The sequence below is a fragment of the Oryctolagus cuniculus genome, chromosome 12 (genome assembly GCF_051225735.1).
Source record: "Oryctolagus cuniculus isolate XC-2025 breed Fujian yellow rabbit chromosome 12, ASM5122573v1, whole genome shotgun sequence".
NCBI lineage: Eukaryota > Metazoa > Chordata > Mammalia > Lagomorpha > Leporidae > Oryctolagus > Oryctolagus cuniculus.
The window spans coordinates 111,011,684-111,027,550 of record NC_142878.1 but is presented as its reverse complement, the minus strand read 5'-3'; the positions used below and the strand labels follow the sequence as shown (position 1 = coordinate 111,027,550).

The window sequence follows — 15,867 nt, the reverse complement described above, 5'->3', positions numbered from 1 at the left end:
CAAAGTGGGGATACCACACGGACACCAGTTTGTGTCCCAGCCGATCCATTTCCCACACAGCTCCCTGCTAAAGGCCTGGGAAAGCTGCAGAAGATGCCCCCAAGTGGTCAGGCCCCTGCACCTCACATGGGAGTCCTGGATGAAGTTTCAAACTCCCATCTTCAGCCTGCCCAGCTGGGCCGTTGCAGCACTTCGGAGAGTGAACCAGCAGATGTAAGATCAATCTCTCTCTCTCTCCTTCTGTGTCTTTCAAGTTAATAAATAAATCTTAAAAAAAAAAAAAAAAAAAAAAAAAAAAACTCATGCAGCTAAGTAACTAGTTACATACAAAATATATGTGATCCTGTACATCTCCAGAACAATCAAAGTAAGTAGCTAAAAAGAAGGAATGACAAAAAAATCAACAAAAACAGTACAAGGATACTTTTTGCTCACCTTTTATCACTGAACAGTACAGTAATAAAAGGGGACAGTGTCTCTTATCTGGTTAGGAGATACGAACACTGATCATTTCCAATGTGGGTAAGGGGTTGGGCAATTACATAAATTATTGTCAAAATTCAATCTTTTTGGGAAAGCAATTTAACTGCAACACCCATCAAATGTTTTATTTTTATTTCATTTTATTTGAGAGGTAGAGAAAAGAGAGAGAAAAACAGCGAGAGGAACAGAGTTCAATCTGCTGGTTCCCTCTCCAAGTGCCCCACCCAGTCCCGCTGGGACTGGACCAGGCTGAAGCCAGGAACTGGGGGCTCCATCCAGGTCTCCCACATGGGTAGCAGGGCCCCTAGCACTAGAGCCATCACCTACCGCCTCCCAAGGTCTGTATTAGCAGGAAGCTCGAGTCAGGAGCTGACGCCAGGCCTCACACCCAGGAACTCCAATGTGGAACATGTATGTGACCACAATGGTTTCTTAACCAGCAGGCCACACACTCACTGTACTACCAAGTCTTAAAACACACAAGTCCTTAAATCAGTCATTGCATTTTGAAGATTTTTCTCCTAGAAAAATGAGCACAAGTAAGAATTTTTTTTTTTTTTTCTGACAGGCAGAGTGGACAGTGAAAGAGAGAGACAACGGTCTTCCTTTTGCCATTGGTTCACCCTCCAATGGCCGCCACGGCTGGCGCGCTGTGGCCAGCGCACCACGCTGATCCGAAGCCAGGAGCCAGGTGCTTCTCCTGGTCTCCCATGGGGTGCAGGGCCCAAGGACTTGGGCCATCCTCCACTGCACTCCCGGGCCACAGCAGAGAGCTGGCCTGGAAGAGGGGCAACCGGGACAGAATCTGGCGCCCCGACCGGGACTAGAACCCGGTGTGCCGGCGCCACAATGGGGAGGATTAGCCTAGTGAGCCGCGGCGCCGGCCTACAAGTAAGAATATTTGCTGGGGGATGGAGCCGTGGCACAGAGTTAAACCACCACCTGAGATGCCAGGCACTCATAGGAGCACCAGTTTGGGTCCTGGCTGCTCCACTTGTCCAACTTCCTGCTCAAGTTTCTGGCAAAGCAGCAGAAAATGGCCCAAGTACTTGGGCTCCTGACACAGACACAGGAGACCCAGACAGAGTTCTGGGCTCCTGGCTTTGGCGTGGCCCAGCCAGCTCCAGCTGTTGCAGCCATCTGGGGAGTGAACCAGTGGATTTAAGATCTGTCTCTACCTCTCTGTCACTCTGCCCTTCAAATAAATAATAAACCCTAAAAAAAAGGGGGGGGGGGGTGGAACTGTGGTGCAGCAGATAAAAGCCCTGGCCAAAAGCGCTGGCATCCGATATGGGCGCCGGTTCTAGTCCCTGCTGTTCCTCTTCCCATCCAACTCTCTGCTATGGCCTGGGAAAGCAGTAGAAGATGGCCTAATTCCTTGGGCCCCTGCGTGGGAGACCCAGAAGAGGCTCCTGGCTCCTGCTCCAGATCAGCACAGCTCCAGCCGTTGTGACCATCTGGGGAGTGAACCAGTGGATGGAAGACCTCTCTCTCAATGTAAATCTTTCAAATAAAATAAATCTTAAAAAAAACACACATTAAAAAAAAAGAATATTTGTTACAGCACTGTTCATATCAAAAATGAAATATCTGAAAGATTAATTTATTTCTTTGAAAGTCAGAGTTACACAGAGAGAGGAGAGGCAGAGAGAGAGAGGTCTTCCAACTGATGGTTCACTCCCCAATGGGCTACAATGGCTGAAGCGGCACCAATCCGAAGCCAGGAGCCAGGACCTTCCTCCAGGTCTCCCACGTGGGTGCAGGGGCCCAAGGACTTGGGCCATCTTCTACTGCTTTCCCAAGCCATAGCAGAGAGTTGTATGAGAAGTAGAGCAGCCAGGTCTCAAACCGGCACCCATATGGGATGCCGGTGCTTCAGGCCAGGGCATTAACCTGCTGTGCCACAGCGCCGGCCCCCTGACTGGTTTTATTTTAATACATAATTGTTTGTCCTGATTCTGAAAGACATAATTTTCCTAAAAAATAAAGTGTAATAAACCATTTTAACTTACACACAAAATAGGTAAGTTTTATGGGAGTATTTATGGTACACAACATACTGTAAACCATAAAATTACTAAAAATAAGGCATACCATATGTACAGTAATACAGAACTTACTTCAAGAGATCTTAGGTAAACCAAGTTCAAGTTTGAGACAATACAGATACCATGATTGTATCCATATGTACACCACTGAAACATACATAACTTGAGCCAGGAGTCAAGTCCTAAGCAGGAGGCCAGATGCTTACCCTGGGGCTGTGGTTTAAGCCAGTCCTGACCCAACTTGTAGCCGATCAGAGACTGTAGCAGGAAAGAGACAGGCAACTCCACAGATGAACTTGGGTTGTGCCCTCCCCCTCCAAGTTCCTAAGAAAAGATGTAGCCAGAGCCCCCAGACTCTGGAAGGGTCCTGCCCCTCCAAAGGCATTGCTCCGTGGCAGGTCAGGCTCCTGCATCAGCCTCGGGATATCAGCTGCACCTGAAGCCTGGGGAGTCTGGCCTTCGCTCTGCCAAGAGGCGATTACAGAGAAAAAACAAAGACCTTCCCCTCCTTCAGAGCTGGCATAGGGTGAGTGAGAAGGTGTTCCAGGAACTGCGGACTTCAGGTCAAGACAGGGGGCTGGGAGTCCGGCAAGATGGCGGAATAGGAAGGGAGCACACGATAGTCGAGGAAGCGAAAGTTTAATAAAAGAGGAGATACTGCAGGTTCAAGGAAGAGTTGGGGAAGAAACAGCAGAGGAAACTCTTCTGGAACTAGTGATTCACAGTGGATCTGCATGGAGGGTACGGGAGCCCACGGCTCGGGACACCAGCTGCAGAATCTACGCACCAGCGCTGGAACGCGAGGTAAGCCGAAACCTCAGTAGACCGAGACACTGGCGGGGAAGCGGGAGGAGGAGCCTATAGGGAACGAGGCTTGAAGCCCCGTGGAGGAAAGTTCACCAGGCTAACTAGAGGAGAGAGGAAAAAAAAAAAAGGGACTGGTATGGACACAAGTCTCTCTCTCTCCGCTCACCTCTCAAAGTTGAGCAAGACAAAGAGCACACGCCATTTTGGACATACATAAAAGCTGAGCAACCTCAGGGCTGCGCCCGCCCTCATCCAAACAGTAAAACCTGACTCTGAGGGGGTGAAATTACAGGAGGTTAGGACCTAGTGAATGTCTAGAACTAATGAACAGAGACTGTGAAAAAAGACAGTGGGTGAGAGAATTCACAGAGTTCACATGAGTATTCTCCAGAGGCGCTACAATTCAGTAATCTTGGCAACCCGGTGGGAGACTGCAGGAGAATTTGAGCCCACACTGAGGGCAGAACAGATTCCCTGTGTGGTCCTTGGGAAAGAGTAGGCAATGTTATACCTACAGGAGCCAGAGATCCGGAAGCTGACTACCTTCAATTCTGCTCAGCTGTGCGGAATTACTTCCCTTCTGAATCAAAAGAGAGAGAGAGATTTACCACGCCTAACCTGGGTGTGTCACCTTTGGCACACCCCTAATCCTGAAGATCCAAACAGAGCTCTCTGGCCACACCCATCTCAAGCCTCTAAGGCTCCATCAAAAGCATACAGTCCACTTAATACACTCATAGTATAACAAGAAAAAACACCACAGAGAGGGAACAAGAATCCAAAGAGTATCTCCACAATGCCAAGCAACAAACGCAGAAACTGAGGAAACAAGAACAAGGAAGACATTATGACGCCCCCAAATGAACAAGACACCCCAAGCCAAGATTATGAAGATGATGAGATAGAAGAAATGCAAGATACGGAACTCAAAAAATTTATGATAAGAACATTTAGAAGTTTTCAAAAACAAATTCTTGAACTACAGAAATCCTTACTAGACAGGATAGAAAATCTCTCGTGAAAATGAAATCTTAAGGAGGAATCAAAATGAAACGCAGAAACTAGTTGAAGAGGAAAGTGTGACAGTGAAGAGAAATCAAAATGAAATGAAGAAGTTAATAGATCAAATGACAAACACATTAGAGAGCCTTAAAAACAGAGTCAGTGAAGCAGAAGAGAGAATATCGGACTTAGAAGACAGAGCACAGGAAAGGATACAGTCAAACCAAAGAAAAGAAGAGGAAATTAGAAATCTAAAAAATATTGTTGGGAATCTACAGGATACTATTAAAAAACCCAACATTCGAGTTCTAGGAGTTCCTGAAGGCATGGAGAGAGAGAAAGGATCAGAAGGCCTTTTTAGTGAGATACTAGCAGAGAACTTCCTGGGTTTGGAGAAGGACACAGACATCCTAGTACAGGAAGTCATAGAACTCCTAGTAAACATGACCAAAAGAGATCCTCACCACGACACATTGTAATCCAACTCACCACAGTGAAACATAAAGAAAAGATCCTAAAATGTGCAAGAGAGAAATGTCAGATTACTCTCAGAGGATCTCTAATTAGACTCACAGCAAACTTCTCATCCTACAGGCTAGGAGGGAATGGCAAGACATAGCCCAGGTACTAAGAGAAAAACTGCCAGCCCAGAATATTATATCCTGCAAAGCTCTCATTTGTGAATCAAGGTGAAATAAAGACCTTACATAGCAAACAGAAATTGAAAAAATTTGTCACCACTCGTCCAGCCCTGCAAAAGATGCTTAAAGATGTGCTACACACAGAAACACAGAAACACAGTCATCAATATGAAAGAAGGTAAAGGAAGGAAACCTCACAGCAAAAGATCACAGGAAGTGCAAAGCATATATTAGAAAATATCTTTGGGAAAATGGCAGGGCAAAGTTACCTCTTATCAATAGTCACATTGAACGTTAATGGCCTCAACTGTCCAGGTAAAAGACACAGATTGGCTGAATGAGTTAAGGAACAAAACCCATCTATTTGCTGCTTACAAGAAATACATCTTTCCAACAAAGATGCATGCAGACTGAAAGTGAAAGCTAGAAAAAGATATTCCATGCCAACAGAAATGAAAAAAGACAAAAATAACAGACAAAATAAACTTTAACACAAAAACTGTTAAGAGAGACAAAGAGGGGCACTATATAATGATTAAGGGATTAATTCAACAGGAAGATATGATTATAAATGTATATGCACCTAATTACAGGGCACCGGTCTATTTAAAAGATATGTTAAGGGACTTAAAGGGAGACTTAAGATTCCAATACAACAGTACTGGGGAACTTCAATACTCCACTCTCAGAAACAGAACAATCGGACAGAAGATCAACAAAGAAACAGATTTAAACGACACTATAGCCCAAATGGATCTAACAGATATCTACAGAACTTTTCATCCTACACATAAAGCATTTACATTCTTCTCAGCAGTACATGGAACCTTCTCTAGGATTGACCACATACTAGGCCATAAAGCAAGTCTCAGCAATTTCCAAAGAATTAGAATCATACCATGCAGCTTCTCAGACCATAAAGGAATGAAGTTGGAAATTAGCAACTCAGGAATCCCTAGAGCATATGCAAACATAGGGAGATTGAACAACATGCTCCTGAATGAACAATGGGTCATAGAAGAAATCAAAAGAGAAATCAAAAATTTTCTGGAAGTAAATGAGGATAACAGCACAACATATCAAAACTTATGGGATGCAGCAAAAGCAGTGTTAAGAGGAGAGTTCATAGCAATAGGTGCCTACATTAAGAAATTGGAAATGCACCAAATAAATGAGCTTTCAATGCATCTCAAGGATCTAGAAAAACTTCAGCAAACCAGACCCAAATCTAGTAGGAGAAGAGAAATAATTAAAACCAGAGAAGAAATCAATAGGATTGAATCCAAAAAAAGTTACAAAAAAAATCAGCCAAATGAGTAGCTAGTTTTTTGAAAAAATAAACAAAATTGACACCCCATTGGCCCAACTAACTAAAAAAAGAAAAAACCCAAATCAATAAAATCAGAGATGAAAAAGGAAACGTTAACAACAGACACCACAAAAATAAAAAGAATCATCAGAAATTACTACAAGGACTTGTATGCCAGCAAACAGGGAAACCTATCAGAAATGGATAGATTCCTGGACACATGCAACCTACCTAAATTGAACCAGGAAGACATAGAAAACCTAAACAGACCCATCACTGACACAGAAATTGAAACAGTAATAAAGGCCCTCCCAACATAGAAAAGCCCAGGACCAGATGGATTCACTGCTGAATTCTACCAGATATTTAAAGAACTAAAAAAAAAAGAAGAAGAAACATAAATAACTTAGGAAAAAAGGTTTGGAAAGACAGGCCTCTGAAAACAGCAATACAAAACATACAAAAAGGTGGTTCTAATTATATGATTTTATGTTTTAAAATTTCATGAACTGACCAGTTTATTGAAATGGTTTTCATGAAAATAATATTATAATCTAAGGCATCTTTACCTTGGTATTGTGCTCCAAATCTTTACTATTCAGAAGTGCATGGTTAATTCGAAAAACTATCCAGTCAAACAGGGCACTGTACAGAGATTTAGCCATGGAGTTCCTCACCGTCACAGCCTAAAATATAAGAAAAGCGTTAGGAGTGTAGCAGAACTAGCAATAATCTAAGTCACTGAAACTAATATGGTTTTCTCTCACTTAATACAGAAAATCTACTATCCTTGTTTAGAAAGTATTATTAATAAGTAATTATTAATAAGCTGAACTTGAAGTCTTCTGTCTGTACTCATAATTCAGTCCCACTTGGGGAATCTAACCTAAAATTGCCATAAACGGTATAAGAACAACAAAATCTAGGTCAGTTAGTTAAAATTATTTTAAACTGAATTATCTCCCCTAAGAAAGAAAGCACAATGGGAAGTTGACAAACAACCTTGCCAGCTAAAAGGGGAAAGACCACTCTACGCAGAGGAATAAATCCTCCAAAGGGAGTGGGGGGCATTAGTATCATTAGTATCCGTGGACTCCTAGTCCACTCTTAGAACACACAACCCTGCCACAATGTGCTCCTAGCTGTCTTCCGCCTGCCATCCATGTTCACTTCCACAACGATTCCATCCCTGTCGCTCCCCCATTCGCAGAGGAACGACACTAGACCCTGCACTGTTCTTTTGTCTGCTCGGCCCTCCCTGGGTTTGCTGCTGGTTCTTCCCGGGTTGGCTGCCGTCCCTCCACCTCCGTGGAGGGGCGGGCCCCCCTGCCACTTTCCCCACTTCCGCGGGGGAGCGGCACACCGCGGGCCGGCTCTCTCGGGGGCTGCACAGGTGTTCCTTCAGATAGATGTTCCTGGTGCATGTTGTCTCTCTCCTCCTTTATAGTCCTCTTCCACCAATCCCAACTCTGCTACCCACACGCCGAGTACACTGCTCTCTTCCAATCAGGAGCAGGATCAGCTCCTGCAGGTCATCACTCAAGTTGGCGAGAGACAGCTGCGTAGAAGTTGTTTACTCCCTTCTCAGTGCCATATTGTGGGAGAGCAGATGCATAGAATAAGTCTTAATTCCAGTAACTTAGTCTAGTCTGAGTTGCTCCCCACACATCCCCAGACACAGTAACAACTTTTCACTCCAAGGTATGAAATTCTTCCCCCTTCACTTCATGCTTTCTCCAGTTTACGGAAATTCTCTGTACTAACCACTTTTTCTCTAAGTCTGAAAATGTTCTAAAAAGCAAAGGCTATTAAAGAAAACCCACCATTTACAGAACACGTCAACTTACAAAGCAAGCATGCATGCTATGCAATTAAGCCCTAGCCCTTAGAAGATCACAGATCCTGCCAATGTATACATTCATCATCTGGGGTCTGACTTGGAAGCTTATATAACCAGGCAGGTATTTACATCCCTGTCCTGAGGGTAGAAGAAACGTGAGAAGGCCTTCCAATTCAACTTCTCTTTCTTTTTTTTAAAGATTAACTTTTTTATTTGAAAGGCAGAAGCAGAGAGAGAGAGAGGAGAAACAGAGAGTCTTCCATCCACTGGTTCACTACCCAAACAGCTGCAACAGCCGGGGCTAGGCCAGGCCAAAGCCAGGAGCCAAAAGCTTCGTTCGTCCAGGTCTCCCATGTGCATGCAGGGACCCAAGGATGTGGGCCATCTTCCACTCTTTCCCAGGCCAGGGCAGAGAGTGGGATTGGTTGTGGAGCAGCTGGAACTCAAACTGGCGCCCATATGGGATGCCAGCACTGCAGGCAGTGGGTTTACCATTTATGCCACAGTACTGACCTCCCAACTTCTCTTATGCTACTTGGATAACCATGGACAAGGTACTTAGAACTCAGAGGCTACGGCTTATGCATCTGTAAAATGGATGTAATACTGTGGCCGGTGCTGTGGTACAGCAGAAAAGCAGTGGAAAATGGTCCAAGTGCTTGGGTCCCTGCCCTATGTGGGAGATCCAGAAGAAGCTCCTGGCTCCTAGATTCATATCAGCCCAGCAATGGTTGTTGCAGCCATCTCAGGAGTGAAACAGAAAATGGAAGACCTCTCTTTGCCTCTGCCTCTGCCTTTCAAATAATAAATAAATCTTTTTTTAAATGGAGTTAATACTACAACCTAACTCACTGATGATAAATTCACTTCTGAATTTAAAGGAAAAATATTACACCTAAAGTCTCTAGACCAAAAAGTAATTACACACAAAGGAAAGACTCAAATCAAATTCTCAAGACCCAGCTACTCCTCTTCCAAATCAGCTCTCTGCTAATGCACCTGGGAAAGGAGTGGAGGATGGTCCAAGCACTTGAGCCCCTTTATCCAAGTGGGAGACCCGAAAAAAATTCATGGCTCCAGCCCCAGCCAACCGAGCCATCTGGGAAGTAAACCAGAAAATGGAACATCTCTGTCTTTCTGTAATTGTTTCAAATAAATTAGTAAATCTTAAAGAAAAAAAAAAAAAGGAAAGTGTCGCTCCCCCTCTTCGTGGAGGAACGACACAGGACCCTACACTGTTCTTTTGTCTGCTCGGCCCTTCCCGGGTTTGCTGCTGGTCCTTCCCGGGTTGGCTACCTTCCCTTCCACCTCCATGGAAGGGCGGTGCCCCCTGCCACTTTCCCCACTTCCGCGGGGGAGCGGCACACCGCCGGCCGGCTCTCTCGGGGGCTGCTCAGATGTTATTCGGATGTTCCCCTTAGATGTTCCTGGTGCATGTTGTCTCTCTCCTCCTTTATAGTCCTCTTCCACCAATCCCAACTCTGCTACCCACGCGCCGAGTATGCTGCTCTCCTCCAATCAGGAGCAGGATCAGCTCCTGCCGGTTACTGGTCGAACTGGAGGCAGCTGTGTAAAAGTTGTTTCCTCCTCTCCCAGCGCCATATTGTGGGAGAGCAGATGCATAGAATAAGTCTTAATTCCAGTAACTTAGTCTAGTCTGAGTTGCTCCCCACAGGAAAGTAGCTCTCAGAGTGGCGACTATACAATGTGACATCAGACACATGTACTTGGAGGCACAGGAGTGGGATAAATGGATCCGTGTGAGCCTAGAACACATGGTCTGCAGCTCACTCACCACTTCCCCACTCCAGTGTCTTCTACTACTCTAAGCTCACATGACCTTCATACAGTCACTAGCAAATGCTGTTCTCAGCACGTGAGAAACACACGCGTGGTATAATAACAGCAACAAATCCCAGCTGGCAGCTGCAGGTCACACATGGTGTGTAAACCCATGCAGCCAGGCGAGCTATCCGAGAAAAAACAAAGTGGAAGAGAAAAGACAGAGACTGCATCCTGGAGACCCTGCCTGTCAGTGGTCAAGAGAAGAACACACAGCAGAAAGACCTGCAGAGGCAGGGTCAGCGGTGACAAAGCCAGGACAGTACCATGTGCCAGAAGGTCACTGAAGGCATTGCCCCAGGAAGGACTCATCTCCCAGGTCAAGCACTGCTCACGTCTAGCTTCAACTACCCCCGATCCACCCCAGGAATAGCACAAGGCTTCTCAGTACTGAGGAGATCAAGGTCCTGTGAGGAAAGTTCAAGTCTATTGCTTAAAATCACGTTCAATTTCAAGTTTCCTAGTCTACAGAAAATTCTTGATCAAATTTCAACAGCCCAGAAAATATTTTGCTGTTGTTTTCATTTCATAAAGAGAAATACATCAGTGGGTTAACGCACTGGTCTGAAGCGCCGGCATCCCACATGGGCCCTGGTTCGTGTCGCGGCTGCTCCACTTCCAATGCTGCTCTCTGCTATGGCCTGGGATAGCAGTAGAAGATGGCCCAAGTCCTTGGGCCCCGGCACCCATGTGGGAGACCTGGAAGAAGCTCCTGGCTCCTGGCTTCAGATAGGCGCAGCTCTGGCCATTGTGGCCATCTGGGGAGTGAACCATTGGATGAAAGACCTCTGTCTCTCTCTGCCTCTCCTCTCTCTCTGTAACTCCAACTTTCAGAGAAATAAATAAATCTTCAAAAAAATACATCACAAACTTTTCAAAATTTATTTCATAGAAAATGTGCTCACCTCTGCCAACTTGTACGGCAAAATAAGCTTTTCTCCCACTGTCACTGTCTTCCGTGTAACTAATGCTTCAAACAGCATCTCTTCTTTAACCTGCAGAGCAGAAAAGTAATTCCTATAAGGAATATGTATGACAACAGGCAGAAACATTTTACTGAAAAATCAGTGTCGCTCCCCCTCTTCATGGAGGAACGACACTAAGTCCTGCCTAGGCTTCATATCCGAGTCACGGCACCATTATGTCGCTCCCCCTCTTCGTGGAGGAGCAACACAGGACCCTGCGCTGTTCTTTTCGTCTGCTCGGCCCTCCCCGGGTTTGCTGCTGGTTCTTCCCGGGTTGGCTACTATCCCTTCCACCTCCGTGGAAGGGCAGTTCCCCCTGGCCGCATTCCCCACTTCCGCAGGGGAGCGGCACACCGCCGGCCGGCTTTCTCTCGGGGGCTGCACGGGTTCCCTTAGATGTTCCCCATAGATGTTCCTCGTGCATGCCGTCTCTCTCCTCCTTTATAGTCCTCCTCCGCCAATCCCAACTCGGCTGAGTACGCTGCTCTCCAATCAGGAGCAAGTCCTACAGTTAATTGGTTGAACTGGAGGCAGCTGTGCGGAAGCTGTTTACTTCTCTCCCAGCGCCATATTGTGGGAGAGCAGATGCATAGAATAAGTCTTAATTCCAGTAACAGTCTAGTCCGGTTTGCTCCCCACAGATCCCCCTTTCTTTTTATTTTTGGCGTTGATACGCGCCTGTCTTCGGTGTCCCGCGGCACACACTCTGCTCTACTTGCTAGAGCTGCCACAGGCTCTTACAAGTCCTATCAATCAGGAAAACCGAATCCGGGTCCTCTCTTCGCCATTGTGAGGAGGTTTTTAGGCGCTGATGCGTGCCTGTGTTCGGTGCCCTGCAGCGCATGCTCTGCTCGAGCCTGCAGGGGCTTACAAGACCTATCAGGCAAACCGAATCCAAGCCTTCTCATTGCCTTATTGTGGGGGAGACTTATTAGTGTTGGTTCGTGCCTGTCTTCGGTGACCTGCGGCTAGCCGCCCAGGTGCTCATCGCCTCACTAATCGGGCAGACCGAATCCAAGCCTTCTAATTGGCATGTTGAGGGGAGGCCTTATTTTTCTCTATTTCTCTATCTCCGGGCATTCCTACCTCTCCCATTTCACTTCTATCTTCCAGCATTCCCATTTCTCTTTTACTTCACTTCCAAACTTCTGTTTCTCTTATCCCCGCAGCTTTCCGGCACCTCGCCCCGCCGGCGGGTTCCCGGCTCTGCGCCGCTTCAGCCCGCGCGCCTCTCTCATCTGCGCAGCTTCCCGGCTTTGCGCGGCTCGGCTTTGCGCGCTCCGCGGTCTCCACGCTTAACCCTTTCGCGTCTGAACCACGGCCTACGCCAGCGTTCCCTATCTATTCACGCCCCGTGCTCTCTCTGCACGCGGCGGCTTCCGCGAGTAACACAGCGTAGCTTGCGTCTCCGCCACTAGGATTCAATCTAAGTTCCCCGGGCTAGCCTGGCGAATTCAACCCAGCGTACGTCTCCGCCCCACGATTTGGCTTCCCGTCCTTTGCTCCCCGGGCTAATCAGACGGATCCCAATCTGGCTTACGTCTCAGCTTCTGGTTTCAACTTTTCGCCCCCTATTCCCGGGCTAACTTGAGAATCCCAAAGTGGCTTTCGTTTCCGCCTTGGCCTGCCCCCCGCGGCTTCAATTTCCCTAACATTTTTCTCTACCCGGTATGTTTCCCCAAGCTTTCCTCCAACGATATTCCTCCCTCATTTCTCCTGGCCTCTCCCCACAGTCCGCATCTGAGTCTGTTTGTTCTAGCTTTCACTTTCGCTTTCGACCTTAGAGATTTCTCCCAGCTTCCCCCCGTAGTCCGTATCCGAGTCTATGCCTAGGCTTTCAATAGCTTCTTCCGGCTCCTTTTTCGTCCGGCTTTTCCCTAGGCTGTTTGCTAGTCTCTCTCTCCGATATTTTCCCAGTTCTTCCCGTTTCTTCCCTCCTAGGTTTCCTATCCGTCCTAAGTTTCCTATCCGTCCTAGGTTTTCTATCCGAGTCAGGTTTCCTATCCGAGCTAGGTTTCCTATCCGAGTCACGTTTCTTCCCTCCTAAGTTTTCTATCCGTCCTAGGTTTCCTATCCGAGTCACGGCACCATTATGTCGCTCCCCCTCTTCATGGAGGAACGACACTAAGTCCTGCCTAGGCTTCATATCCGAGTCACGGCACCATTATGTCGCTCCCCCTCTTCGTGGAGGAGCAACACAGGACCCTGCGCTGTTCTTTTCGTCTGCTCGGCCCTCCCCGGGTTTGCTGCTGGTTCTTCCCGGGTTGGCTACTATCCCTTCCACCTCCGTGGAAGGGCAGTTCCCCCTGGCCGCATTCCCCACTTCCGCAGGGGAGCGGCACACCGCCGGCCGGCTTTCTCTCGGGGGCTGCACGGGTTCCCTTAGATGTTCCCCATAGATGTTCCTCGTGCATGCCGTCTCTCTCCTCCTTTATAGTCCTCCTCCGCCAATCCCAACTCGGCTGAGTACGCTGCTCTCCAATCAGGAGCAAGTCCTACAGTTAATTGGTTGAACTGGAGGCAGCTGTGCGGAAGCTGTTTACTTCTCTCCCAGCGCCATATTGTGGGAGAGCAGATGCATAGAATAAGTCTTAATTCCAGTAACAGTCTAGTCCGGTTTGCTCCCCACAATCAGACAAAAATATCATCAAACAGCAAATGTACAATTTTTAAAAAAAGGAAAACAAACAAAAACTACACTGGGAAACTTTAATATCAGCCAAAATATCAAAATCAGTAGGAGTCCCACTCAACACCAACAGGATCTCATGCAAAGCTGCAAGGAGAAAACAGAAAGTAACATAGGTCTTTAAAAAAAAAAAAAAAAAAAGTTTTATTTTTTTCTACTATTTCCCCAGGCCTACTGCACGGGCGGGCGGCAGGCACCTAACCACTTGAGTTGAAGTCAGGAATCGGAGCTGCTGGGAACCAAACCCAAGTACTCCAAGGAAGGAAATGGGCATTTGAGCCGCTGTCTTAACACTTAGTCCAAATACCTTCCAATTAGGTCTTTTTCAAATTAAAAAGCTTACTTTCTGATCACAATGGATAAATGAGCATCACTGTACAGAATATAAAAAATGAAAAACTGGAAAAAAATATTTTCAGACAACCAATCATAATCCAATAATCTTAACAAAAACCTAAAACGTGATAGCACTTCTCAAATTTCAGGAATTCCAGTGGGCACCTCTTTATGTTTCAGATGTGTAATTCTATTCCTGGATGTTGAACTTCAACAGAAAGCTCTTGGCTCTCTCTGTTCAGTTTCTCTGTCCAGCGGTAACTACTAGAATGAATTTGGCAAGAATCATGTCGGTTCCTGTTTTGTGCACTTTTACATATATTAAATGTATTTATAAACATTGTTATACTCACAAGTATATTGAACTTTTCCCCGATTGGTATATTGTTAGTATATATTTTACATCTAACTATGTTGATCCTTTAGATTAAGTTTACTTACTCTAATGGCTGCACAGCATCCCAGCATGTATACCCACTACACTGTTGAATCCACTCTTGTTGACACTATTTACAAGTACATTTACACTATTTACCATTTTCCACCACTGGAAAAATACAAATGAATAGTTATATATGAGTTCAAGAGTTTCTGAGAAGAACAAACCCAAAAATGGAATCTCTAGGATGTGGTATATACATTTTCTGCTGTAAGGATACTGGCAACCTCCTGTAAACAACTTTTATCACTTTGTCCTCTTGGCTGTAAAGAACAAAGAGTTCTTGTTTCTTCAAAGTCTGACTATACTGGGTGTTACCAGGCTTTTGGATTCTGCCAAACTTCTGAGCATGAAATTGTCAAACAAGAACATTTAAAGTATCCACCACGGGGTCGGTGATATGGTGTCTTAGGTTCGAGACCCAGCTGCTCCACTTCTGATCCAGCTTTCTGCTGATGCACCTGGGAAAGCAGCAGAGGATGGCCCAAGTCCTTGGGCCCCTGCGCCCCGGTGGGAGACCTGGAAAAAGCTCCTAGGTTTTGGCTTCGGATCGGCCCAGCTCCTGCTGTTGTGGCCATTAGGGGAGTAAACCAGCAAATGGAAGATCTCTTTCTCTCTCTCTCTCTGCCTCTGCCTCTCTGTGGTTCTGCATTACAAATGAATGAAAATCTTGAAAAACAATTTTTTTCTAATAAATCTATCGACCCACAGGGGTCTATGTTGTGGCATAATGTGTTAAGCCACGAACTGCAGTGTGGGTATCCCATATGGGAGCCAGTTCAAGTCACAGCTGCTGCACTTCTGATCAAGCTCCCTGCTAATGCACATGGGAAAGCAGTGGGAGATGGCTCAAGTCTTTGAGCCCCTGTACCTACAGGGGAGACTAAGAAGAAGCTCCCGACTCCGGGCTTCAGTCTGGCACAGCCCTGGCTCTTGCAGCCATTTGGGGAGTGAACCAGTGGATGGACAACTCACTTACTCTCTCCCTCTCCCCCCTTCTAACTCTGCCCTTCAAATAAATAAAATAAATCTCTTACAAAAAAGTATCCACACACAAACACAAAACATCAATAACATTTTATATACACAATCTAATATAGAAATACAGCAGCAAAAGTTTGATTACAAGGAGAGCCTAAAATAGAAAAGGAGAGAGGTGAGCATTATTACCACTAATTTATGACAGGCATAAACTTTTTTTGTTGTTGTTGTTCTTGTTGTTGTTGTTTTTGACAGGCAGAGTTAGACCGTGACAGAGAGAGAGACAAGGAGAAAGGTCTTCCTTCCACTGGTTCACCACCCCAAAATGGGTGCTACAGCCGGCGTGCTGTGCCAATCCGAAGGCAGGAGCCAGGTGCTTCTCCTGGTCCCCCATGCAGGTGCAGGGCCCAAGCACTTAGGCCATCCTCCACTGCCTTCCCGGGCCACAGCAGAGAGCTGGACTGGAAGAGGAGCAACCAGGATGA

At 46.2% G+C, this 15,867-nt stretch overlaps 1 protein-coding gene across 36 annotated transcripts in view; it reads right to left on the bottom strand.

Moving 5' to 3' along the window:
• The window catches only part of MYO9A (myosin IXA), a 281,572-nt gene that overhangs the window by 174,044 nt on the left and 91,661 nt on the right, over positions 1 to 15,867 (bottom strand). For all 36 annotated transcript variants that reach the window (XR_016218484.1, XR_016218481.1, XR_016218482.1 and 33 more), the window contains 2 exons: positions 10,878 to 10,967; positions 6,860 to 6,976 (listed from right to left, as the gene is read on the bottom strand). Coding sequence is in view for 31 of the 36 variants with exons in the window: in XM_089310956.1 (XP_089167082.1) it covers positions 6,860 to 6,976; positions 10,878 to 10,967 (207 nt within the window). In the remaining 5 variants the exon portion in view is untranslated. The remainder of the gene's footprint in view (positions 1 to 6,859; positions 6,977 to 10,877; positions 10,968 to 15,867) is intronic.